Genomic DNA, 27793 nt, shown 5'->3' on the forward strand with positions numbered 1-27793 from the left:
TTAGTTTTACATCTAGGAGTTTAATAGTGAACAAAGAGTTATTCCTCAGATAAAAGTTAAAAGATCATCATTCAGCACGTTTTTTTTTTCTCCATCTTCTTAGACACACTTTTTATTCTTTTAAAAGGAGGCAGAGACAGATACCATTAAAGTGGTTAATAATCACAGAAGTGGCAACAGTTAGTAACCTACACTTGGCACCAAAGAGTAGATTAATGTTGTACTACACTGTTAATTGTCACACTTGTCGTCGTATATACAAAAAAAAGGCACAAAAGGCAAGCAATGCTGATCTCGAAGGCTCGAAAAAGTTAAAACAGAGAACTCCAGTTTATCAGGACATGAAGGCTACTGATAACACGTGAAGGGTAGTTGACCTAAAACCGATTCTTTCTCCATAATAAGGCATAATGTCTCTTATCTGAAAATGTCATTTAATTTGTTTTTTTTTTGTGGCGTACAAAATAGAATATAAAAATACAATATAAACTTGTTACAGAAGTTATGACTGCATGGTTTTCTTTCATATGAAGGCATCACTTGGTTTGTATGTATGAAAGCTAAACCGTGCTTTTTGACACAAGGCAGATACACATGCAATACAACAAGAAGAAGAAACAACCAACACAATAAAACAAAGATAAAATATAACACTGTTCTTGTTTTAAAGATGCTTTTTAGTTGCTGCATCGTCCCTCCAACTCATACTTAAAAACGCAGACAAAAGTACTGGCACCCCTATTTATTCGTATGTAAAAAAGTCTTTAAATAAAGTCATCTTTTATTGTAGCAGCATGATTTCTGACTGAAACGTTTAGAAAACCCCACCCTTTACTTTTAGTATATTTATTCAGTGGGAAAAAACTCTAAAAATGCTATAAGTGTTTCCCCCACCTAATTATTCCTCCTAAACAAATGTAACCAAAGCATTATTTTTTCTGCACGTGTACTATAATTTCTAAATTGAAATAATCCAGAATTTTATGTTTTCTTAGGGTACAAATCCGATGCGACTCAAACTAATTCCTCTTCAAAATGGGAGAGAAATGAGAAAATAGCTTTCAAATGATGAGCAATTTTGGGGTTTACCAAGTCTCCATAAAAATATTGCATCTACGTGCAAACTGGTTGTTTGGGAGACATTGCCGAAAAATGGCTCTTCTGTCCAACCATTACAAAACATAAATGAGGGAGACATTAAGTCGAAATGTGTGCCGTGATCAGATGACCCTAAGAACAAACCTGGAGCAGCAAACATGTTAGGTGGGTTTAGTGTCATACAAGGACGTGGGAAAGTACCGCATGCCCACTAATACATACGGCGGAGGATCTGAGATGCTCTGTAAAGTGTCTTATAATGTGCTTTGAGACGACATTATACTAATTAACTGAACTGGAGTAAACTGAGTACAAGGCATAATCAACAATTTAAAAGTTCAGGGCATTTTAAATAATCCTGCCAGAAAACTGAGAGTGGGTCATCACTTGGTCTTGCAGCAGTATAACGATCTAAAACATGTGGCCAGATCAACACACTGACCCACGGAAGAAGAAGTGCACCAGAAGAAGAAGTATTTGTGGCACCACTAAGTCTGTCATAAAAATCTGTGATTACATTTTTTCCCCCTGAATAAACGTATTCTAAATAAATGATGGGATGTTCAAAAATATTCACTGTTATTATGATGCTGCAATAAAAGTCGCTGTATTTAAGGTGTATTTCCATTTTGCTACAAGGGGTGCAAACAAACTTGTACGCATCCATAATTTGGCACAAATAAGGGGCACTAAAAAAATGCTAATTCAGTCAGAGACACCATTCCCTGCTGCCCTAACTCATCAAAAGGAACCCCCAGTGATACAATTTGTGGCTGGGCACAGAGGTAGTATGGGGGGCCAAAAGTGGCTAAATCAGATTATTATATAGATTGCTAAAGAACTGTGATCATTTCAATAGAATTGGAAATAATTGCATTAGGTAAATTTATAGAGTAAATATATAAATGATTTTGTAACAAAGCAAATATGTCAATAATTTAACACAAAATCAAATCACATTAGTAATTAAAATGAACATTCTTAATGGGATAATCAAATATAATAAGTTTTCTCTATTTAAGTAATTTATTTTTCTTGTATTACATGTCATCACAATTGTGGATTGTGAAGTAGCCGCTAAAATCTGATTGGCTAATCTTCACAGCAGCACAACCCACTGCCTTTATAAGTGAGGCTGTCAGATAACATAACACCTGGATGTGCTGCAGCACATGGCTATGAATTATTTAGGTTAAAATTGTGAATTTACTACACGTGATTATAACGTAACAAATTAAAATTTCAAGAAATGATTTCCAATTCTATAGTATTCATGATTATTTTTTCATTTATTTGATTTAGAATGTTATTAAAATGATCACATGTATAATTGGACTCAAATAATTTATTCGTTTTTAACTTATTGCTTTATAAGATTCATGGCGTTTTTGGCCCTCTATATAGTGTCCTGACGTTTGAATTGAAGACAAAAAAATTCATTTACGGGTAACATTGTTCCTTCGCTTGCAATAAAGGCACTGTTGTTCAAGCTCATACAATACTGTAGTGTGAAAAAGGGCCAAGGCATCATTGTGAAAGGGAAAAAAGGAAAGCAATTTTCCTTTGAGTGTGTGTGTGTGTGTCTGCAACACAGGATCTGGCATTTAGGATTCCAGTTAATACTTTTTTTTTACTCAGGCACCTGTCACTTTATGGTGTAAAAGGTTCTGTGCTGGCATTTTTCTTTCTTGAATGATGGCTTTTTTAGTGTCAAGATGAAGCTGGGTATTTTTGTTGTTGTTAATATATGCATGTTTTAACACCATTTACAAATGTTACATTGCATGTAAATGCACTCACTGATGGGAAAAAAAAAATCTATAAAATCTTAACATATGTTCCACAGTCTAGTGTTTATGGAGGGTTCTTTTGCGCTGATGAGTAACACCAGTATCAGTATAGTTACCATGTTATTAATAGTCATTATTGCATGGCATGGCAGCTCAGAGAGACCGGAATAAGTTTAGAAAGCCTGTCTCCAGTTTGGTGCCCACTCCCTTTGCAAAGTCAAACAGCTGTCACAGATTGTAATTTTGGATATTCAGAGAAGATTTTATGACTGGCTTTGGGATTTTAGAGAGGAAGGCACGTTTGGTAAAACGATGGGCGTTGTGAAGGGGGTTTGGGGTGGGGTCCTGAAGTTTATTCCCGGGATCGCTGTCATCTGGTTGGCCGGTTTAGACAGAGGCAGCAGCAGCAGCCGGCTTGTTCCCAATGTTCTGGTCTCTTGTTGGCTGAGCCGCGGGCCAATGAGCGCGCCAGCAGGCAGAGATGGGTGGGTCATCAGTGGGCGGAAAGGTCAGAAGGTCAAGGGGTGGGGCAAAAGGGGGCGGGGTCATGGGTTAGTTGCCGTGGCAGCTAGAGTTAGACGGACAGAGACGGACAGACGAGGAAAGGAAACAAAAAAGGGCACATAAAAGGGGGGGACATAAAAAGAAAAAAAGATAGAAGAGAGATTAGTGTCAGCTAGTGGCGTCGGGATGACAACAAGGCAGATCTAGTGCAGTCCGCTCAGCATGAGGGTCATTACAAAACGCCTTCATGAGCACCACAGAACCATTCACAAAGACTCGCATCAACCCCGGTGTGTTGACACAAGGAATGGCTGCTTAGAGATGCTCTCGTGTCCTCATGGAGGCAATCCGCAGGGTTTCCTCTCCTGCTGCGAGACTGCTGCTCTAGTGATACTACTCATGCTAGCTGGGCTACGACTAGCACAGACAGACAGTGAAACCATGGACGAGAGAGGGAGGCAGCATGGTTTCATGTGGGTGAGAGAGTGACCTTTATGTCCACAGAGATGTTCGCCAGGCCTTTCACTCACTGACAAGTAGAGTTATTGTTTAGAGCAGCAGGAGTAAGATCTGGATGATTAAGAGTTGTGATTAACTGATTATTGGTTTACAGGTCTATCTCAATAAACTAGAATATCAGTGAAAGAGCAGTTTATTTCAGTTATTTAGTTCAAAAAGTGAAACTCAAATATGGAATAGATTTAACACACACACAGAGTGATATATTTCAACCATTCAGTTAATTTTGATGATTATGGCTTAAGTAAAAAACTCAGAAAGTTATTATATTATGTTATGGCCTACACAATAATGGAGATGACTGCTGACTTAACAGTTGTCAAGCAGACAGTCACTGAGGGTCACATGATTGACTGCTGTATCCAAGTGTATTAATAGAAAGTTTAGTGGAAGGAAAAAAGTATAGGGAATAAAGGCACAAAAGTAATAGGGATAGCCTTGAGGAGATTGTGAACTGCAGCTGGAGTCTGCATGTCAACAGCCAGGACATTGGCCACAACTGCCGCATTCCTGTTGTTAAGCTACACCTGAATCAAATAAAATTTTTTTTTGATGAAAGTCGATTTTGCGTTTCATTTGGAAATCCAGGTCCCAGAGTCTGGATGAACAGTAGAGATGAACCGAATCCAAGATGTTTAAGATCCAATGAGAAGTTCCTGCAAGTCAGTGATTATTTGGCATGTCATCTACTGCTGTTGGTCGACTGTGTTTTACCAAATCCAGAGTCAGTGCAACGGTGACCTGGAAATGTTACTGCGCGTTATGCTTCTCTCTGCTGACAAGACTTATGGAGATGCCAAATCTTTCCAGCAAGATTTGGCACCTGCACGTTCAGCCAAAACAATTATTTGATTTGCCAGCAACCTTGACTGATTCAAACCCTGAGGAGAATCAATGCAGTATTGTCAAGAGGAAGTATTGTTTGTTGGTCTCCCCCAGGGCAGCTGTGGCTACTAACATAGCTCACCACCGTCAAGGTGTGAATGTGTGTCTGAGTGGGTGAATGACTGTAGTGTAGAGCACTTTGGGATCGTCGGACTCGATAAAGTGCTATACAAATACAAGCCATTTACCATTTACCAAGATGAGACTGCTGAGCCGACAATTGAGGTGAATTTAAGGCCGCTATAAAAGCAACCTGGGATTCCTCAGCACCTCAGCAGAACCATAGGCTCATGGCCTCCATGTCACGCTGCACTTATGCACTATTTATGCAAAAGGGAGCCCTCACCATATTCCCACATCCTGTACATTATATGGACTTTTCAGAAGGCTAAAATTTATCTATTTAATTTTTTTTTAATTGGCATTATGCAACATTTCCTTTTTTTTCAGAGGCATAACCACGCCGTCACCTGAAATATATCACTCTGTATGTAATGAATGTATAAAATGTACGAGTTTCAGTTTTTGAACTGAATTACTGAAATAAATGAAATTGTCAGGGAGACTCTAATGTATTGAGATGCACCTCTATGAAGTATTAGAGCAGCACCTACTGCAGTGAAGACAGTGATGAGAGGTTAAGAGATGGCCTTAGAAGGACTTGATGAACAATTTAACAATAAAACAGACTAAACTACAAGAATTGTCAGGCTTTGGTTTGCTTTAGAGATTTGTTTCAATACTCATCTTTATTGCCTTTTAGTGTTTTTTTGTCCATCGTATACAACAAGAGCACAACTGCTCGCACACACACAGAAATTATATATATATATATATATATATATATATATATATATATATATATATATATATATATATATATATATATATATATCATATATATATATATATATATATATATATATATCATATATATATATATATATATATATATATATATATATATATCATATATATATATATATATATATATATATATATAGTAGCTAGCTAATCCATTTCTCCATTTCTATTGCATATAACAGTCTGGAGGCCTGCGAAATCGAGAAGGTCACCTCATCTTAAATACACAGAGAAAAACACTGCCTTCATTGTCACCTTTACGGTGACTAAAACAGTAGTAGCTACACATTTTGAATACAGTTTATATGGAGACACTTTTTCTATAAAAAGCATATCATAAAACAAAACCAAAAAAAAAATTTACAAACTAAAAAAACACTACAGGTATTTCCAAGCGGTCTTATTCCATAAGCTTCATATAAGCACTTAAATCCTTAAAATCCCTATATACACATTTATTTTGCAGCTAAATACATGGTAACAGCACCACTCTGGCTAGGAAATAAATGAAAGATGTAAACAGTCCCAATGATAAAGTCCAGTGGGCGACTGATAAGACCACAAACAACAGTATTTCATACAAAAGAGCTCGTAACACAGACTTCAGTAGTTATCACACGCTGTGTTTTCTCATATTTTACTTTAACCGTCATGTAAGAACTGGGAATTACACAGGATTTAATCCATTATATATATATATCTATATAGAGAGAGATAGATATATATACAAACAAAAACTGTGGAAATCTAGTGGAATGAAGTTTGAGCATAAATAAAAGTTTCCACAGTGTTTTACGTGATCATAAGTAGTACTGAGGAGGAAAAATGTAAAGTTTCCAAAAAAAACAACTCAGAGGAGTCACGAGGGCCAAGTCACATGTTTGGGCCCCGGCCCTGCGAGCCGTCCGGTTTGAGCAAACAGGCGAGCAGCTGTCACCTCCACAATCCCATCACTTATTTCACTTTAGCACTTTCGCCTGGTGCTGTCTCATCTTTTCTTTCTTTTAAGGCATGCCGTATTAAAGACTCATGTAAACTGAAATTGGTCCATCGGTCTGCATGCACACACACTAACACACACATATACACACAGAGTGGCTGGTGAGCTAACTAACCTCTGTCTGTGGTCACTACCCTTTGGTAAGGATGGATTCTCTTGTCGTGGCGTCGTACCTTAGTGGTCATGGCACCTGCTAACAGCCATTGATATTTCCCCCAAAAACAAAACACAGAAGGGTTACTCATCAGAAAGACAACAGGCAGTCCCACCCATGGCACCAATGTCAGTGACACCAGGAATTTACCAAGTGCTCAAGGCTGAGGGTGAAAATAAGTGGAAAACCCCCCCAAAAAACATCTTGCGTCTAAGAGATACAATCTTTTGTTATTTTGTGGTCTTCTGCTCCCTAAAGAAATTAATAATCCAAACTGCTAGTTTTCAACTAAGCCTCGCTAGTAGATTCAAAATCAGCTTTAAGCAAAAGACACGTTGATAGCTCTGCGATCAAAATAAGCTTTTATCATATGTTAAATCGCAAATAGGAGCTCTAAAACATCTACAGGTTCACTAAAAATGTGTTAAAAATTACAAGCAGAAGCTGAATTATTATAAAAAGGTAAGTAGTTGTCACACCAAAATGCTAGTCTGCTAATACAAAAGAGGGAAATTAACAGGAATCTGTCATCCTAAAGTGGATACAAACTGACGTTTTGCTCGGCGGGATAACTATACGCGTTTATGTGGGGTGAATGGTGGTGAAGGGTGTGTGCGTGAGGAAGGAGGAGGGTGGGGGGTCTCTGCAAGCCAGTCCAGGTGTGTGCTAGGAAGGGGTTGCTATCACTTAGCCTTTGGTTGGGAATGCCATACCTGCAAAAACACAGGAAGAAGGGACTGTTAGCCCAGCAATGAGCCTCAGCAGGTTTCTATGTGGAATGTGGATGTATTACAAGAACTGGACATGGCAGCCAATCAGGTGCATGAGGCACACAGGTCAAAAACGTTCAGTTCCCAGTTCGGCAAAGAAACCAGGACCATGACAGAAACGAACACGACAAGGATTTCAGCTTCTAAAGTCGCTACTCTTCGGCGCCCACCACACACTTATCGGCGCCCACAGCAAAGATGTCCAAAAGTTTTAAATTAATTCCTGAAAATTTGAAGAAGAAAAAAATCCCGACCTTTGCTGTGGCAGAATATCTACACAAAGACTCCAGACTGTTGCTTTACAGAAATGCTCGCTTAGTTTGCCAACTTTAATTTCAAAACATTATTACCTTAGTAAGAGTACTGAGCGGGGCTCCTTTAGTTTTCTCGCCATCGCTGCCCGTGTTTCAACAGCAAATAATGCTAAACAATCTGCACTTCTTAATGTAACTGGTGCACTGAAGTAGCCTGATTGATAATGGTTGAATTCATTTTTAGGAACAATAATCGTCTTTATATGGGTATGAATGTATGCGGCGACATCCATCCATACAATCTATTGCAAAAAAAAGATTGCAATGAATTTTCAATGCTTTTTTTTTTTAATCATCGCATCTATCATTATTGCCTGACATACCACAAAATATTGCGTACCTCATAGGTTCCGTTAATTGCGCGGTTCATTTAAGTAATGCCCTACTTGAGTGATTCGTTATATGGAAAATGAGAGGCAAAAGGGAACAGAAGCAACAGAAAGCTTTCATAAAATTTTGTATTAAGTGGAGAGTTCAGCACGAAGCTCAAAAAACCTCAAACGGTACAATTGTGCATAGTTGGAGCAAAGATTATCTATTAAGATGACCTGCTTTAATTGGAGTCCAGTATCCAGTTCTCATAATACATCCATTGACCAGGTATGTGAGTGATAGACTGTTGCTTGGTATGTACCTAATACTCCAGTTGAGTCAATCGGGTATTCCAATATGGAGGGCGTGAGTGTGTAGGGATACTCGTAAGGCGTGTAGATGATTCCAGACTCGGGTCCTTGCTGCACCAGCGCCGGATGTGGATTGCCTCCGGGCATAAGGGCCGAGCTCTGGATCTGACGGATCAGAGGCATGATGGTGGGCGTGGTCACAGGGGCGGGGTTTCGCAGGGTAGGGGGCAGGACGGGCGCTGGGCCCGTGATGATCCGGGGCGCCTGAGGGGTCGCTAGAGGGAAGGCAGCATTGGCTGCACGGCAAAGCGAACGTACAATAATGCGAGTGTGCGCACACCCACACCGAGAGCACATACAATAGACAGGGAGGAAGAAGAGAACACAAACAGTCTATTTAACAAGACGAACAGAGGCATTGTTCATATATACAGTGGAGTCCTGTACTGAGACTCCTCCTTTGTCACCCACACACCCTCCTTCACATGTTAATTATGAAGTCATGCTTACGTGTCTTGACATTGGCGTCTCTGTAGGTCCCATTGAGAATGGCCAGCTCCATCAGCTGCATTTTCTTCAGGTTGTCCTCCCCCTCAGCCTGCGGCGGCAAGAACCAGAAAAGCACAATCAGATCAGACAACTGCCCCTCAAAGGCAAATGAAAAAAATTTTGTTAGTTGAGTCCGATCGCAAAAGTCTGGAAGTTATGCAGCATGCTACACTTGGGTTGGTTACCGCTATCAAGGGAGACCAAAGTTTCAAAAAGCTCGGGGTTCAAAAGGGCTAAGTTGTTCTTTTTTCATAAGTCCATAAGATGCCAGAGAAAGTCCTGGATAGAGAAACGTTCAGCCGGTCAGCTGGCTGAAAGAAGGCAGCAACATATTTCCCTTGCTTACAAGAAAGACAAAGTTGCCTAATGGTAAATCATAGAGTGAAATCTAAGGGAGCACCACCCATCACTCTTCTTAAGGCCACCCGGGTCAGAAGTAGTTAACCAGGTAGGATTATCTTGATAAGAAACCCAGAAAAGAATGGATAGTATCCGCAATTAGGAAATATACCTCAAAACAGGGTGTTTAGTCCATAAAGGTGGGTCTAAATAAAGTAGAATATCATTCAAAAGTCAATTTATGGGCTGGACAGCTGGTATTACTGTTGCTTTGCAACAAGAAAGTCCTCGGTTTGAATCTCACTTTGGGCTTTTATAGACAAGGGACCAATGGAAGGAGCTTTATTTGCGTTATTCAATTCAAAAAGTTGAACTCATACATTATAGAGATGTATTCGCAAAGACTGATATATTTCAAGTATTAGATTATCGTTCAAGTGTATTAGATTTTTAATAGAATTTCAATATAAGACCAATAAAAAGGGATTTTTGAGACAGAAATATACTGTTATGGCCTACACAATCATGGAAAATACTGCTGAGCTGACAGATGCCTAGCAGACAGTCACAGAAATCCTCCAAAAGGAGCGGAAGACACAAACGTCATTGCTAAACAAGCTGGCTGTTCACAGGGTGCTATTTCCAAAAAGTTGAGTGGAAGGAAAAAGTGTCCTAGAAAAAGGTGAACAAGTTACAAGGATACCCCTGAGAGGATTATGAAGCAAAGCTCATTCAAGAGATTGAAGAAGATTCACATGGAATGGACTACAATGCTGAGAGACACAACAAAGAGATGTATCCAAGAGATGGGCTGCGACTGACTTGTGTTAAGCCACTCCTGAACCACAAACAATGTCAGAAGCATCTTACCTGAATGTACAGAAAAGTGGACTGTTGCTCAGTGGTAAAAAGTCCTGATTTCAGATGAAATTAGCTGTATGATCTGATTTTCAAGTCAAGGTTCCTGGAGTCTGGAGGAAGAGTGAAGAGGTACAGAATCCACGACGCTTGAAGCAAAGTCAGAGATTATTTTGGGAGCCATGTCATCTGATGGTCTAGATCCTCTGTGTTTTATCAAGTCCAAAATCAGTGATGCAGGCTTACTTTAGCTGAAAACCTTTATTACGGACGCTGATTTCATTTTCCAGCGGGACTTGGCATCTTGGCAAGAAGAAGACGAGAGGCAGCACTCCCAACAATGCAGACTAGCTGAAGGCCGATATAATAGCAACCTGAGCTTCCATTAAAGCTCAGCAGAGCCACAGGCGTGCAGTAATTAGTGCAACAAGGAGTCCCAACAATTACCAAGTCTGTAATCAACAGTAAATCGTTACACCTTTAGTAGGCCAACATTTCTGTTTTGCAAATCTGTTGTTTTATTGATTGAATGTAATATTCTAACCTTCTGAGATTTTAAACTCTGGGTTTTATTAAGTATATTTAGTAATTAATCATCAAAATGAACACTTGGAATATATGACTGTGTGTAATGAATCTATATGGATTTCCCCTTTAAAGTGATTTACTGAAAAACAGTTTTTTTTTGAGAAAATTACTATTTCCAGAGAACCAGGTGTATATCCAATCAATCTGTATAAAAACAACCCCAGGATAAGTCTTGAAAGTCAGGAGGCTACAACTCAAACATGCTTAATAAAATTGGACAATAACACATTGAGGAATAGTTGCCTGGTCTAGTGAGTTTCCATTTTAGCTGCGATATCAGATGATTGAGTGAGAATTTGGTGTAAAACAATTAAACATAGGTGGATGGGTCCAACATGCTTTGTGTCAATAGCTCAGGCTGATGATGGTGGTGGTGGTATAATGGTATGGGGGTATTTTCTTGGCACACTCTGAGCCCTTAGTAAGAATTGAGTATGGTTTATATGGCAAAGTCATGCATCAGTACTGTTGCTGACCATGTCTGTCCCTGCTTTACCACAGTGTATCCTTCTCCTGAAGGCTACTTCCAGCAGGATAACACCCCACATGTCACAAAGCTCAAACAATCTTAAACTGGTTCCTTGAACATCGCAAAGACTCTACTCTACTCCAAAGTCCTCCACAGCCAACCAATAAAGAACCTTTTGGACGTGGTGGAAGTGGCGATTGGCATTATGTGCAGCTAAGAAGTTCAGACTTTAGACTTTTATTGACGAGGGGGGAAAGTTGGTTCAGACAGTGCTGTTTAAGGATAAAGACACCCACAATATTACATGACACCTGATGAGGTCCATTTATCAGGTTGATTAGGCAAAATGATTTAGTAAAGCTTATGAGTAAGGGAGTCGGCTGAATGACTGAATGCTTTCAATGGACTGAGAACAAAGGGAAACCCAAATTAACTGTACTTTGCTCTAAGTAGCATGTCCCTCCGATTAGATGGGATGATGACTACTGGCTGTTACTGTATTATCTGTCATTTATTATTGTTTACCTATTATTATTACTATTATCTAAATTAAATGCTCCAAGTCCACTTAACAAGCCCACTCTCTGCAATTCCATTTTCTTCCAAGTCAAAGCTAAGATGGATGGATGTTTAAGTACTTACACATCCATCCATCATCTTCTGTTTGCCCAACACTGGGTTGCAGTGTAGCAGGCCCAAGAAAGAGAACTCCCACACAGATCTCCCTCCCCAGCAACACTCTTCATCTGATTCTGGAAGAAGAGCTATATTCCCTCCGTCAAGTTCTGCATGTGCCCGACCCTTACTCCCAGTGGGACAGGCCCAAATAACTTCCAAAGGGAATTGCCCAGGAGGCATCCTGATCCTGTCCGAACCACCTTAGCTGATTCCTTTCAACGTCGAGGAGCAAGGGCTCTGACTGAGGGCAGGTAAATGGAAGTGTTTTTCAACTCTTTCTCCCATGAACCAGACAGAAGGAGTGCCCACATTACTAGAGATGACTTCCCAGTCCCTTTATCTATCTCCCCTCTATGATGCCATCGCAAGACACGTGGATACTTGAATTATACCACTTGAGGCAGGCAGTGACCCCCAACCTGTAGGGAGCAATCCACCTTTTTCTGCTGGATAACTATGGCCTCAGACTTAGAAGAGTAGACTTCCATGTCATGTTACGCACAAAAATCTCTGAGGAACACTTCTGGGACGTTGTTGAATCTGTGCCAAGAAGGATTAAAGCCGTTCCTAAAGTAAAAAAAAAAAAAAGGGGGTCCGGGCATGTGTAGCAAGCAAAGTAGTCATGCTTGTAGATTACAAATATTAAGGCGTTGTGTAAATAATCTTGATTCTGTGAAACTGAGAATCTCCTCCTAGCACCTAAGGCAAGTCACAAAACAATTCTCGGATCGCCTGAAGCAGAGTTGCCCGGAGCTCGACTCCAGCCACTCCAACCACACAGGGCATATTTAGTGTCAAACAAGCTCGCTTCTTAGCTCCAGTTACAGCCCGGTGAAAAGCTTGACTGATTTACATTCTGAGAGAAAGGTTAGCTGGGTTAAACTAACACATATCATTGACTTTGCTCGCTGCTCATACAGACGCACACATGCGCAAACATGGATTAACAGGTGCTCAGCTCCTGATGGCCTATAGACGCCGAGGGTTGGCTATCCCACGAGGGAACTGGAAGTGACAGCTAATTGTTGCAACAGAAACCCGCCCCGCTGGTCCTTTCAGCCTCTCTGTATTGTCGTGAATAATGAGGAGACGAAAAAGGGAAGGAGTCTTGTGATTACGAAAGATCTGCTTTTCTTCTTGTGAGTTAAACAGGGGGGGATAATGAAGAGTGTGTGTCCCTGTTCTCTGATTTGTCTCCACATCGGCGAATGTGCATGTATGTATGCATGTCGGTAGAGAGGCGTTAGGTGGGCCGGAGAATGTGAGAAATGTTGAGGAGTGCCATCAAAATGTTCTCTGGTGAGGACTCAAGAAAAAAAAAAAAAAAAAAAAGAAAAACCCAAGGAGCAGAAGGAATACTGTAGCCGGTAGTTGGGAACGGAGTGAGTTGTGAACGAGTGAAAGGAGTGATGGAGTGGGGAGAAGGAGTGAACAGACTCTCCATTCATTCCCTCAGCCTTTCAAACAACTCGGGGCTGCCATGGCAACCCCTTTATGCTCGTTCCCTAATTACCCTAACCCCTTACACATACCCTCATACACACAAGGACACACACACTCTTCTTAGACTGACAATCCCCTTCCCCCTTCCATGCATACCAACACAGCAAGCTCTCATCCAGTCATTCAGTGTTTTCCTGCGAAGTTGCGAGTGAAAGTTTGTGCTCCGTGATTTCGGGGACTGGTACTCACAGCGGGCACGAGGAGTTTCTTGACCTCGTTGATGGCTCGCTGGAGCTTGATCTTGGCGCGGTTGTGCGTGTCCTCCACGGTGATCAGGACGTGGAGGTCCTCGCTGAGGTGCTCCCAGTTGGGCTTCCCTCGGTTCATCTCCTCCTTGAAAAGCACACAAACGTTTAAAAAAAAAAAAGCTTGATTTGAATGCGCCACATGAAATCTCGGAACAGGATTTCACTTCTCTTCTTCTTCTTGCTTGGCTCGGTTTTTGGATCGCGCACAAACGGACACACAAAACACCCGAGGTTGTCTAAGGAGGCTTTGGGGAGAGGGTTAGGATTGTACTGATTTCATGAGATGGCCATGTTGTTCCTAAGTAGTTGCACAGGATTGATGTTAGTGGAGGTTCAGAACTCTAATTATTTGTGTATTGCCTCCCAAAACCTTCAATCTACGTAGCATGACAATTCAGTTTATCTTTCACTTGTTCTCTTGGTCAGGATACCAAAAACACAGCAGAAATTAACATTATCCATTTTTGTTTGGATTTGGTGATCTTTTGCACCATTATACTGCTGAAAGTCCCATTGCCAACCCATTTTCTGTTTACTGGTAGATTCAAATGGATTTTTTTTATATATCTGTCCAAGTACATCAAAGAGAACCTTTCCCTCAACTTTAATCAGCAGTGGACATGAAGTGGTCTTCTGCATATTCAAGGTACACCTTGATTGTTTGTTGCCAAAAATGCTGTGTGCTATTCTAATTTGGTAAATGAATGGCTGTATGGATGGATGGATGCTGTATGTTCATCATCCCAATTTATCCAGGCCTACTCCAATGAAATGCCACACTTTTCAGACTTTTAAAGGGCGTGGGAACCCTCCAAACTTTATCTGCTGAGGTGGCACGCTCACTGCCTGTGAAAAACAACAGATGATTTGGCAGATATGTGCCAGAATTAATGATAACTTTTAGTTGAGGCTGTTGGCCAACTGTCCCAGGAAAAGGTCAAGTCACTTTAACTTAATCAAACGCTTAGTATATGAATTTTCATATACTTTGTGGGACTTGTACCCACAGTTTGGAAGCGGCCCACATGATAACTGCAGAAACAGGTTGATTCTGGTTGTTCGCGGACCCAGGTTCGTTTTTTGCTCTTTGGGAAAGGAAGTATATTTACATTCAAAGCAGGGAGGCGAGGATTGGATCACAAATGGTGACTCAAGACAGATGTTGAGACACATTCCAGCGCCAGGTGTGAACCTATGTACTCATAGCTGTCCACTTGTGATTGGATCACTGGAGATGATCAAATCCGCCTCCCTTAACCTCTGAAGATCACTTAATAACACATCACAGCTTGTTCGCGTCATTACCCTACTACCACGCTTGACTTGACACAATGAGTTGCCGCCCCCAACTTCTATGAGATTTATCATCAACTGGAAGATAGTACAGAACGTAAGTGGGTCACAGCAGTCAAATGGAGCCACAGGAACGGCAGAAATTATCAATCTTGTATCTCTGCACGGCCTTCTCGCAAACGGTTTTCACTGTGGCTGTTTTGCCAAGTGAGATGTATCATTCTAAGGAACACTAAAAGTCAACATCTTTTTCTCTTCTGCCCCAGTTGCCTCCCACTGTGTCTCTGTTTTCCTTCCTCTCCGTCTCTGCGTGTTTCTCTGTGTGTCTCCCTCTGAGGGGCGTGCAGGGTAGGGAATGTTCTGGAGAGCAGGAGAGAGAGAGAGAGAGAGAGAGAGAGAGAGAGAGAGAGAGACAGAGACAGAGAAAGAGAGAGAGGGGAGGGAGTGGAGGTGGAGGAGGAGGAGGAGGAATGCTGGACTTGCTCCACCTGCCGTTTGGAAAAGCTTGAGCCGACTCCGTCCAACAGCAGACAGCAGGGGAGAGGAAGGGAGGACAGATGGACCGAACACCAGGACAGGAAAGCAAAACTCAGCCCAGAAAGATAGACACAGGGTCTTGCAAACGTATCCACGTCCCTCTTACATTTTTGCCATGTTACAACCACAAACCTAGCGCCGTTTTATGTGAAAGACCAACTTATGCCACTCCATAATTTTCAGAGTGGAAAGAAAAAATTTTCCGAATAGAAATCTGAAAACCATGATGTGCGTTTGCGTTCATCCCCTCTGAGTCAATAAATACTTTGGAGAAACACTTTTGCTGCATTTACAGCTTTTGGGGGGTATTTCTCTTCCAGCTTTACACTTTATTTGCAAAATAGTTCAAACTCTTACAGATTGGATTGAGACCATCTATGAAGATACATTTTTAAGTGTTACAACAGATCCCCAATGGACATGAGGTGTAAACTTTGATTAGACCAATCTAACATATGGAAATGCTTTGCTCTAACCCCACAAATGCTTGAAACTTGCCTAAAAGGTGACCCTTAAAGTCTAAAGACTTGACTTCAACTTATGATCAAAGACTCGATGCTTCTCTTGAACTTGCGCCTCAAAGAATTAAGAGCTGAATTGGACTTGAGCTAAAAAAGTTTAACTCCTCAAATAAAGTCTTCAATATTGACCCGAACCTCTCAAAGACTAGACTTCACCTGGGCTTGATGCAAAGCACCTGAGACTTGATTTTGACTTGTCCCTCATAAACATGTGACCTTACTTTGACTCAAAGCAAAACACTTGAGATCCGAATTTGACCACATTAGAGACTTGAAACTTGTAAAGGCCTTTCCAATTAAAGACTAAAGACTTTGACTTGGAGGTCCCACTTTAAGACTTGAAGCATGACTTTAGCTTGTCCCTAAAAAAACTTGAAACATCTCCTGGACTTGCTTCTCATAGAGTCATAGCTTGACACCAACTTGCCTCTTACGACTTGAAACGCGACATGGATTGGTCCTTTAAAGACTTTAAACCTGACTTGGATTTGCCTTTCACAGATTAAGACCTAGCTTGAACTTTCCCTTTAAACAACAGACTTGACTTGGACTTGTCAGCTGTGGAGTGTGACCTAGACTTGGGTAAAAAAACTGGGATTTGACTTAGAGTCCAACAAAGACTTGAATTGCCCCTTTTCAATTAGAGGCTTGACTTGGGATAAAAGATAAACGACTGGACTTAAAACGGGATAAAGGATTGTGACTAGAGTTGAAAGATGACTTGGACGTGCCCTTTAAAGATTTGAGACTTGGCTTTCAATGACTGAAATCTTCTTTCTGGGAAGTAATAGATGTAACATTGTTTAAAATCAACAAGTAAGGCCCTGTCCACGTTGTAGCGGACATTACGTAAAATGTAAAAAGATTTTAATCTGTATTTGCACCTCCCATCCAAATAAAAAAATAATATTTTCTGGATAAACTACTGGGACGACCCGGATAACTGAGAATTTGCACGGGCATCTTAGAAACAATTTAGAAAGTGGGATTTTTTATTATTATTTTTGTTATTATTTGGTGTATGCAATTCTTCGGGGGAAATTATTAGCCTAGCACTGCCTTTGGCAATTCTCAGGATCTTCTTCGTTGCAATTATCACGTCGGTAATACAAACAATTTTTCCACCTGCTGATGAGGCATATGTATTATAACGTTCTAGATTAAGATTTTTGGTCTAAACTGAAGTGAACATTATCCAGAGTAGAGTAGGTGTAGCCAGAATGTAATATACACAAAGAAAATGTGCTGAGTGTTCCTTAGTAGAGGTGTTAGTTTTGAATCCAGCAGAATATGAATTTTGAGATTATCCCCATTTAGTATCAGTGCACGTGCATGCCCCTAAACTTGATGTGATTTTAGCAAAAAATATTTCAAGGAACATGCTATCAGATGTGATGAATTTAATAAGCAAGAAAGAAATTCAGATTTTCAAGTGTTCAAAATACTCATCGGTCAGAATCAAGGGAAAACTGGCCAACTGGAGCATCGGTCAGTTTAAAAGTGTGCATTTTTTTTTTTGTCTTATTCAACATGTTTACCTTCTTCTTGTCTCTCATGGAGCCTTTTCCTCGCACCATGATCTTGCAGCCGGTCTCTGCCTCCAGTTGTTTGGCTGTCAGGCCACGTGGGCCCAGGATCCTTCCTACAAAATTGAACTACACAAAAAAAAGAGCAAAAAAATAAAATAAATTACAACGTGAACATCACTGCATTAAAAAAAGGCGAGCAACGTTACACACGAGTTGTCTTCTCTCAAATGTGTGCATTAGTACGAGGATGCCTCCGGGGTTTGTGGAGCTGTAAAGTGTTTGTGTTACTAAGAGCGCCGAAAATAGCTCATTATATGTGTGCTGGCTGGTGTTGGTGACATGACAGGACACCGCCGTTCTCTTAACCTTATCTGTCACTATGGCTGAGTGATTAACTGGACAGCTGCCCCTCCGTGTGTGTATGTGTGTGTTATTTCTTTGCCAATATCCATATGTCTCTACCTGCTTTTTTTGTTTCATTACAATTGGTCAGGCTTGTCCCCTTTGTTCCCAATATGTGTTCTGCTGTTTACTTCGATAACCGTCCCGACCCCCTCGGCTCACCGCAATAAACGGATCCAGACAAGAGGAACTGCTCTCTAAATTTAACCTTTATGTCAACGGTTTTCCAGTGGACTCCTGTGTGCGTCCTGTTAGCCGGCCGTCATGTGAGCCAGGACAGCCCGGCATTGTAGCGGGTGATTGGCGAGCTGATGCGTGGAAAAAATCATGTGAGCCACGCAATGTGGATCAACCAGCTCACGCTGAAATGTTTACGGCGCTGTGAAAAAGTGTTTGGCCCGATTGGGGAGTTCTTCTGATTTTGCTTTTTGAAAGTCGCGTTTTAATGTTTCTGATCGTCAAATTTTTATGTCAGAGAAGGAAAACAACAACAACAACTACAATAAGGAAAGAAAACTTTCCAAACCAGTAATTGCCCCCCCCCCCCCAACTGATTGTGCCAGCCTTAAAACTGGCAATGAGTCTTTATATATAGACGATATAGTAAAAAAAGCCTATGGATAAAATAGAAATCATATTGATCGATATTGATAATTATCAACAAATTTCAAAATATATATTTTAAGTGCAGCCCTGACCATTTTATCCTTTTGCTTAGCGACTTATTTTTAGATACAGAACACACAAACACTGAATCCAAACTCAACCTTTTATTCAACCAACTTTATACCTAACCTGGAAGTTTTTTTAAAAAAAGATACGTCTATTGATCGATATATATTGTTATTGAATTATCGTCCAGCCCTAAGTCTTTGTCTACGTTCATAAAGCAGACAAATATGACCCAAATCCAACATTTTTTATGGCAGCGTAAACGACCCGATTACGATCTTTTCACAATTTAAAAAAAAAATAAAATCCAATTTGTACAATTTCCATATGTGGTACTAATCCAGACACGTATCGGATATTTTTCAAGGCGTCCGCAGTCTAACAGTCGCATTTCATCCGCAGTTTACGTCCCTGTCCTGGCTCTCACTACACATCCACACACAGTAGTAGCAGTTAGCGCTCCATAAAAAAGACCATTTTTAATTGCTGAGCTGTTTTGTTTTTTTTTTAGTTTTTTTACATTTCTTCTTCTTGTTATGATGTGGCCTTAATATTGTCGGCTCCCATTGCTCAACAACTTCATAATAACAGAGAAGCGGTATTCGCGTTTTTATTTTTTATTTTTAACAAAGCTTTATCGGACACTTGTAGTAACAATTACATCCGTCATTACGTCCGTAAACAGTGCGCTCCTGTGTGACGTCTTCTGTTATCTGCGCATGCGGGTTGCTTTGAGATCTTGAGATGTCCAGACAGAAGTCTGGTGGAGGTCACATTTAATTAGTACTATGAACGACCACGTAAATAAAAATCCGATTTCAGCAAAAAAAATCTGAATTGAGCTTTAAAACCTGCACTATGTAGTGCCTTTTACATCCCTTTGGGGGAATTTTGGCCCACTCATCTTTGCATTATTATTTTAATTCAGCTCCAGTGTAAAATATTTGATTAATCCAAAATGTGGATCACACCTGGGCTTTGACTAGGCCACCCCAAAACCTTACTTTTGCTTTCATTTGAGCCATATTCCAAGTACAGTTAACGGTTCCATCAAATACGACAAGCGGTCCAGGAGCAGCAAAATTGAAAGTGTAATGATGATCACGCTATCATCATCATCATGTTTGACTGTTGGTATGTCCTTTACTTTTTTTCTGAAAAGCTGATCGAGCTCTTCCTGCGTACTTTGTGTCAAACTGCTTCTATTTACGTCATTTTTCAGTTCTACAGGTCTAGGCGTAATCGGGCCTGCATGTGGTTGGTTCATAACACACATTCATGATGTATCAAGGAGATGACTACTTTTTCCCAAATGCCAAGGCTGATTTGAATTGCCACCCTCCTACGTCAATAGAGTAATTTAAAACCTTTCTTAAATTTAATTAGGTTGTCTTTTATATTAATAATCTAAAATATTTTAATTCAATTCAATTTTATTTGTTATAGTGCCAATTCAGGACAAACTCAAATTCAATCAGATTATTCAGATTGGGTCAGATTATACAGATCGGTCCAAAATTTCCTATATAAGCGAACCCAGTTGATTGCATCAAAGTCCCGACAAGCAGCATTCACTCCTGTTTAAGTTTGATAATCAAAACTGTAAAGAGGCAAATACTTTTGTAAAGCACTGTACCTTTACATATTATCAGGACTATATAAATTTAAACAAACACAATTCAAACATCTTTTTTTTTTTCATTAAATCACCGATTATTAACCTTAATGTTACAAATAATTTTATTTTAATCAGTCTAATCCCAGTGGAGTCCCTGGTCCCGGTGCATTATTGACCCGTTTAACACAAGATTACATCACAGGGTGTGAGCACAGATGATCTCAGAATGAAATCAGCTTTTAGATCAAACTTAAAGTAAAACGTCCCCATGATTAACAGCCGCACTGACTCTCTGGCACCCTTTCTGTGGCTTAGAAAAGATAAAGAGACAACAGAGCAAGATAAACAGAAACTCTTCTAAAGAAAAAAACAAAACAAACAAAAAAAAAAAAGAGGTCTAAAGGTCTCAGATTTTTGTCCACTCACGTCGGGGTACTCTTTGACAGGCACGTAGAGCTTCTCCTGCAGCTGGGCAACGGGGCCGATGGCCTCGGGCAGCTCCTCCATGTCCCGCCCGTTGAACATGCCGCCGTTTAGCGTGTCGTTGTACATGTCTTTGCGCACCCTGCCGATCTCTTCGAGACATGGGAAGATCAGAAAAAAAAAAAGAGAGGGGTTACTGGAGAGGTTTCGCATTTCTTTTCGTCAGACTGTCCGCTGCTGAGGACGATGACTCACTGTGACCAGAATTAAAGGAAGCTGTGAGTCTGACAACAGAAAGACATGCAGGAAGACAATCGGGAGTATTCTGCACCACCGTGTAGAATCTAACTGCCTTATGCTTCACAATCAGGCCTGTGACATTACTGCTAATCCCCTCGCTCTGTTTTTTTTTTTTTTTTACTCCCCAACACACAGGTCATTAACCCCCCTCCCTTTGTAAATAATACCAGAAAACTGTGAATTTTGCTATCTTCGGTCTTCGCCAGCAACTTCCCATTGACGTCTAGATGTTATTTTCTTGCAACATTTCGCAATATTTATTTCAGTGACAATAAAAAGTATTAAAGAAATTCGTTGCTGCCGTTTTGGCAGCTAATCCGTCTCTGCAAGAACAGATTTAGCTCTAAAAATACAACTTACTCACTATCAGAAAGCCTACTGCTCTACCACAGCTACGCCGATTAGTGCAACTGATCTTATTTTGAAATGTAAACACCAGTGTTGTAGTACTCGAGTCCGAGACTCGAACTTGAGTCCGAGTCATTAGCTAAATTTAGAGACTCGTGACTTGACTTGGACTTAAGCACTGATGACTCGAACTTGGACTCGGACTCCTACATTCAGATCAATCTGACTCGGAAATTGAGAAAAAGACTCGATTTCCTTTTCTATATCATTAGGCTATAATTTTAATATGTCATTAGAATATTATTTGGTGTATGATTTTAATATCTAAATTATTAGTGCAATGTGGTGGAGTGTGGATTTTTTTTTTGTTTAAAAACATGTAGGCTATGCTTACTTTAGTGCGGAACTTGGACTCTACTTGATCAATAAGGACTCGACTCGGACTTGACTCGGATGAGTAGTGGACTTGACTCGGACTCGACTCAAATTTTTTTTAATCACTTGGACTTGACTCGGAACTTGAACACTGGAGACTCGAACCTGGACTCGGACTCGAGGCATAGTGACTTGACTACAACACTGGTAAACGCAACATCTGCTGATGGAGATGAACCGATCAGGCTCATTCTGGCCAATACCGATTTCTGGTTTTCCTCGCAGCCTGACCCGCTTTTTCCGACTTTTGATTGATTCTGACATGTTTCTCTTAAGACTGTAAGAGATTAAAGGAACTATACCTGATCCTGTAGAAATTCAACCTGTGAGTGAGGAGGGGGAGAACAGTTTAGTTTGAACCGTAAGCTCCGCCCCCAACAGTTCTCACCTGTCTCTGTCGACATGCACGAGACTAAACACGCGCCTCGAGCTCGTGCACAATCCTCTGGAGGAAACGTGGCTTCATCGAAGGACTTTTCTTCGTTTTCTTTTACATAAATGGCTGCGCCTCGGATGAATGACATTTCCTTATGTGAATGGTCAACACTTACATGCACGCCAGAGGTTGTGCTCATTTCACTGCTTATTCCTACTAAAAACAAACGTGGGCTCGTTCCATCACTCAATAGATGAATCAATTATAATCAATTTATATATTTTACCTCATCGTACATTGCATGAAAAGCATTTGTCTTAACCAGACAAAAATAAATTCAGGTATAGTTCCTTTAAAAAAAAGAAACTACAAGGTCTTTGATTTTGGTGGTAGTCTGAAATCCTTCAGAACATTAAGGAATTACCCTTTTCTTTTAAAATCATGTATCGAGGTACGCTAAGGATACCAAATGTTGTGGTTTTAAACCATTTAATTATTAAATGGTTTCTTAAATTTAAGTCATTTTAATGAAATGCCACAGAAAGGAAGCGGGAGGTTGTGTTTTTTGTCAGTATGGAATGCAAATCGTATAGCCTATATTTTATGTTTTGTTTATATATCAAAATTAAAATGAAAAACGAAAACACTATAGGTAACATCTCTTATACCTACATGTTAGTTTAGCAGCAGTAAGGGCAATTGTGATATTTCTGCTGTAAACAAAGAGATCTGTGGTATTCTCCTTTCATTTATACCACTGGACTCTCATACCATCCCATGCCTACGGTTTGTTGACTTGTTTATAGACTAAAATGGTGAAAGTTTTCTTTGTTTTTTAGCTTTGTGGCAACAGAAAACAATATCTATTACCAATTGATCACCAGACTGAGTGGTCTGAGGGTAAATTGGCCAGTTCTGACCTTGTGTTTCAGCTTTGAAGATCTCATAGAGTGGAGAATGAAGAAGCAGCTCAAACAGTGATCCAGATCATTCTAACAGGTTTATTTCTCCGCAAACATCAAGAATTAGAGTTAATTGTGACTGTTTTGACAAAACGAGCCGCCTGATAAATAATGCTAAACGGTATGAACATTGCCCTTCCTTGACGCATGTCTTTTATTTTTTTGTACAGCGTCACAAATATGTATGATTAGCTTGAGGAAAACCACCAAGGTGAAAACTTGAAAACAATTTATTTAAAACAAAATAAGTTGCTAGTATTCCTACATGCAGCTAAAATAACAAAACATTGATTATTACAGGTAAAAAATAATGTTATCCATACAGAATAGTAGATCTTTTTTTTGCCATTCTGCTCTTCTTAGATTAACCCGGGGAATATTTCATCCATCATATAAGCCGGTTAAGACTGTACGCTGTGCCTGACTTTACCTTTACTTGTACGTAAGTGAGAGAAAAGCGTTGTAGACTTCTTTTAACCAGCTGATTAGCAGTTCAGCAACATGTGGGGGAGGAGAAGCATTACTCTAAGCTCCAAACAGCTGGAAACAAATCCAGTCGCTTCCAGTATGCTACTTTCTCTAATATGTTCTTAAATAGATCGTAGACCCTGAGAACGTTATAATGGAAAATTTGACCTCTCAACTTGAAAAAATTGCAACTTTGAATCAAAAAAAAAAAAATCTATTCTTTCCTGATGTCTAACACAAACTGAATTTGCTCTAAATTTCCAATTAAACCCTATCTTAACATAAAGTAAGCCTTATAAGTGATCGAGTTGGTGGCTCAAGTGTGCCACAGTAGCACCAGCCTAAACGAGACTTATTTTTGTCCGTCTGTGCGTTTGTTTATGGTCGTCTCGATGACCGATGCTTGCCTCTGATACCTTTGTAATGACACTGCAGCGCAATAATAACCGACTACAGCACCACACAAACACACGCAGCAGAATAGCTGCCTTGGGTCGCAAATATCATCTGACCTAAGCGGGCTGACACCAGGCATGTCTCCCGCCTCTCTGAGTGATAAGTCTGACCATAATAACTATGGTATGACACTATAATTAAAGCCACAGCCGCAGTCACAACGATGATCCTCTAATAACCTATCCAGACCTGTCCCTGCTGGAAAAAAAAAAAAAAAAAGCAAAAAATAAATAAATAAATAAATAAAACAGCTATTAAAAAACCAACCTCAGACCTAGAAATCTGCACAGGAAAGCAGGGCCTGATGTCACACTTGAGTTAAAAGTAGCTGCAGGAAAAGAAGAAGTGAAAGAAGAACAAGAGAGTCGGTCGAAAGAGAGAAAGATAAAGGGAGAGGGGAGGGGGGGGGGGCAACAGCGACAAGCCTTATCTTACCACTTAACCTGTCATGGGATCGCGTGTAGAAGGGGAAAGGGCACCATTAGAACCAAAAAAAAAAAAAAAAAACAACAATACCTTTCCTCTACAAACTTTCCTCTTTTGCTGGAAGATCTCGCCCCTGAAGACAAAGCCCTTCATATGCTGACCGCGGGTGTCACATTATCACGTGCCATGGGGTGAAATGCTCAGCTGTCGGGCCTCAGAGACACCGAGCCGACCTATTTGTTGGGCCGCGGAGGTCGTCTGGCTGTGGGGGCGACTCCGCGGTGTCATAAGACTCGTTTACGGCGCAAGAAGTCAGGACCACCGCCACGATCGCGATGCGCACCAGCAGCAGTTCAAAAAGGGAAGACACGATCAAAACTTAGATAGATAGATAGATAGATAGATAGATAGATAGATAGATAGATAGATAGATAGATAGATAGATAGATAGATAGATAGATAGATAGATAGATAGATAGATAGATAGATAGATAGATAGATAGATAGATAGATAGATAGATAGATGTGAATATCGCAGTCGTTGTGTGTGCAGCTGTGTCTCTGGTGAGAGACGTTTGGATGCCAACAAGTGGACTGTGCCGAAAAAGTCGTGCACGCAACACAACTCGAGGCCTTGTAAGAAGCTACAAATCAAATATTTTACACATGCACATGCTCTCGTTCCTGCACAGGGATGGGCTGCAGCATTCACATAAGCCTGCTCATTAGGTCACTGGGAAAGACTAACAACTGTCTGTTTGTTCCCATCACAAACTACCCCTGTGTGTATGTGTGTGTGTGTGTGTGTGTATGTGTGTGTGTGTCAGAGAGAGAGAGAGAGAGAGAGCTCTGCTGATCCCCTCAGTTTATCAGAAATCTTGTGTAAGACATAGGTTTGTAAAAAACTATATGAATGTTTTGAATGAAAACAGGAGACCACTGATAACCTATCGCTGGGATCAGTTTTCTGGGACGACTCCTGCTGCAGTTTCCAAGGATTCCAGGCAGGAATCCTGCAGACAGAGACCCGGCTTATACTTTTAGAATACAATATAACTGAATACAAACGCTTTCTTGACGCCACCCTGTGAAGCATAATGAACAGGGGGGGGGGAAAGAAAATGTGACTAATAGCAATAAACTGAATTTGTCATTTGTATGAAGGTCAAACATTCTGCTTAGTCTCGCAGTGATCAGGCTTCTCTTGGTTGGTTCTGATGTTTCCACAGTTTTAAAGTCAGGCATAGAGTGGCGCAGCGTTCCCCCTCCCCCACATGTTGCTGGGCACTGCTGGTCAGCTGGTGGAATGGATTGAACACCTTTTTCCCTGCTTATAATGTAGGTGTTTGGCTGTTTATTTTTCTATACTATTAAAAAATCAAAACAACCTATAACACCATTATGCCTTTAATAACCATAATGTTTAAGATTTTAGCAGCAGTAGGAAGAACTATTTAATTCAAAGATGGTTTTCTAACCCCAAAGGTAAGCGATAGATGCAACAAACGGGTTTTTTCTATTAAGTTTTGGTCTTTGAAGCCGGATTTGCTGATTGCAATTTTGACAGATGCTGTTTTGTTTCTCCCTCCCCAAGGGCTGCAAAACATTAAAGAGTAAAAAAAAACAAAAAACTTTGTGTGGGTTCTTTGATAGAAGTTTAGTTTAAAATAAATAGAAAACAAAGATCTTCCTCATTTACACATCAAAACACGTGTCCCTAAACTTTGTCTTTAATAAAATAAAAATGTATAAACTATGATTTGATGCCTTTTTATAGATGGTTTTTCTTCATTTCATTTACAGGAAATAAAATCTATTTTTTTTTTGTTTTTTTTTTGTTTTAACCTGTCAATCACAGATCAGAGGAGATCAAGGGGAACCCGGCCATTCTCCTCCCCGGCCGAGGAGCTGGTGCAGCTCCCGTAGGACCATCGGAGGGATGGGGTCTCTCACTTTGAGCTTGGAACAGGGGTTACCTTCGTCCAGCAGCCGCTCCAGATGCGTGAAGATGCCGCTGAAGTTGGGCAGGGAGCTCATCACCTTCCGGTCGTTCATCAGCTGCATCAGATAGTCCGGGTTGGACTTGGGTCTCTCCTTCACCTCTGTCTCCCCGACCATGGCTTTTGATCCGGGCGGCTTGGCTTGCAGGGAAAGCGGATCAACTTTTCTCGCAGATAAAAAGCGACGATCCCAGGGACGGGTTCCACCAGCCACGACCCGCACACCGCCCGACCAGCCTCAACTCTCAGATCCCGGGTGCAGCGGACTGTCCTTCGGTTCGTCAGTCCCGTCCTCTTCAGCGGTTCTCCCCCCCCACCAACCCCCTCGGCTCGCCTCTCTCCAGAGTTTTGAAAAAGTTAAGGGGGAGTTTGGCACTCGCTTGACACTTCGGCCGCCTCCGTCTGTGCTCCTTCTGCTACAGAGTTACCATCAACTGGTGTCCTCCGCCCTGGCTCCTTCGCTCGTGTCCGCCCCGGTGTGTCGGTATTCGGCAGCGGAGGACCGACTCCCTGTCATATGATTACAGTACAGCGCGAGAGGACTGCCGCGAGCGCGCCGCGCGTCGCCGATATCAGAGGCAGAGGGAAGGGGGGTTGAGGGGGCTCGCGCCCCTCGGCTTGCCTCCGCCCAGCGCCTCGTTTTCTGGCGCGCGCGCACGCACGCACACGCACGCGGACACCCCACACTGTGTGTAAAAAAGCCCATAACAATATAACAGCCCTGTGAAGGTATGTCCACCTGTTCTGCAGCAGGCACTGTCCGTCACTGTTTGTTATAAACCTGGGGGACGTTCAGGTACCCTCAGAAACGGCAACTTTAGAGATGATTTAGCCCCACAAGCGGCAATAGAAATGCAAATCTGTTTGGTTTTTTTTTACTCGTTGCATTCTTACATCATCGCTGCAATGTCTGATAAAAATAATTCATCTCAATTGAACTTCACTGCAAAAAGAGAACTAGAAATAAGTAAAAATTTCTTGAAATGAATGTATTTACCCTTGATTTGAGCAGGTAAATAAGATTTTTTTGCCAATGGAATGAGTATTATTACCCCTTCAATAAGATAATTAGATATACTGCACTTGAAATAAGATGATGGAGATGAATTGTTCCTATTTTAAGTGCTACGCTCTTATTCCATTGGCAAACAGTCTTATTTACCTGCTCAAATCAAGGGCAAATACATTCATTTTAAGAAAATTGTACTTGTTTTTAGTTCTATTTTTGCAGTGTTTTTGACGTTTTGCAACGTGACGACCCCAAACAAATGAAA

The 27793-nt window shown here is 40.8% G+C and overlaps 1 protein-coding gene across 3 annotated transcripts; it reads right to left on the reverse strand.

Annotated features, from left to right (window-relative positions):
• qki2 (QKI, KH domain containing, RNA binding 2) lies at nucleotides 1-27084 on the reverse strand. 3 transcript variants are annotated; one of them, XM_012862779.3, is made up of 9 exons: nucleotides 26496-27084; nucleotides 20752-20900; nucleotides 17643-17759; nucleotides 13695-13838; nucleotides 9032-9119; nucleotides 8533-8817; nucleotides 7528-7551; nucleotides 6776-6853; nucleotides 1-3456 (listed from the first exon to the last, which is right to left on the reverse strand). In XM_012862779.3, exons 1-9 carry the CDS (start codon nucleotides 26635-26637, stop codon nucleotides 3434-3436), a joined length of 1050 nt encoding a protein of 349 aa, XP_012718233.1. In that variant the 5' UTR covers nucleotides 26638-27084; the 3' UTR covers nucleotides 1-3433. The 3 variants fall into 3 exon arrangements, with proteins under 3 accessions (XP_012718233.1, XP_012718234.1, XP_035997964.1); XM_012862780.3 differs by lacking the exon at nucleotides 7528-7551 and having other exon boundaries at nucleotides 26496-27083; XM_036142071.1 differs by lacking the exons at nucleotides 1-3456; nucleotides 7528-7551 and having other exon boundaries at nucleotides 6095-7527; nucleotides 26496-27081.
• Between the last annotated feature and the right edge of the window lie 709 nt (nucleotides 27085-27793).

The sequence above is a fragment of the Fundulus heteroclitus genome, chromosome 10 (genome assembly GCF_011125445.2).
Source record: "Fundulus heteroclitus isolate FHET01 chromosome 10, MU-UCD_Fhet_4.1, whole genome shotgun sequence".
Classification (NCBI taxonomy): domain Eukaryota; kingdom Metazoa; phylum Chordata; class Actinopteri; order Cyprinodontiformes; family Fundulidae; genus Fundulus; species Fundulus heteroclitus.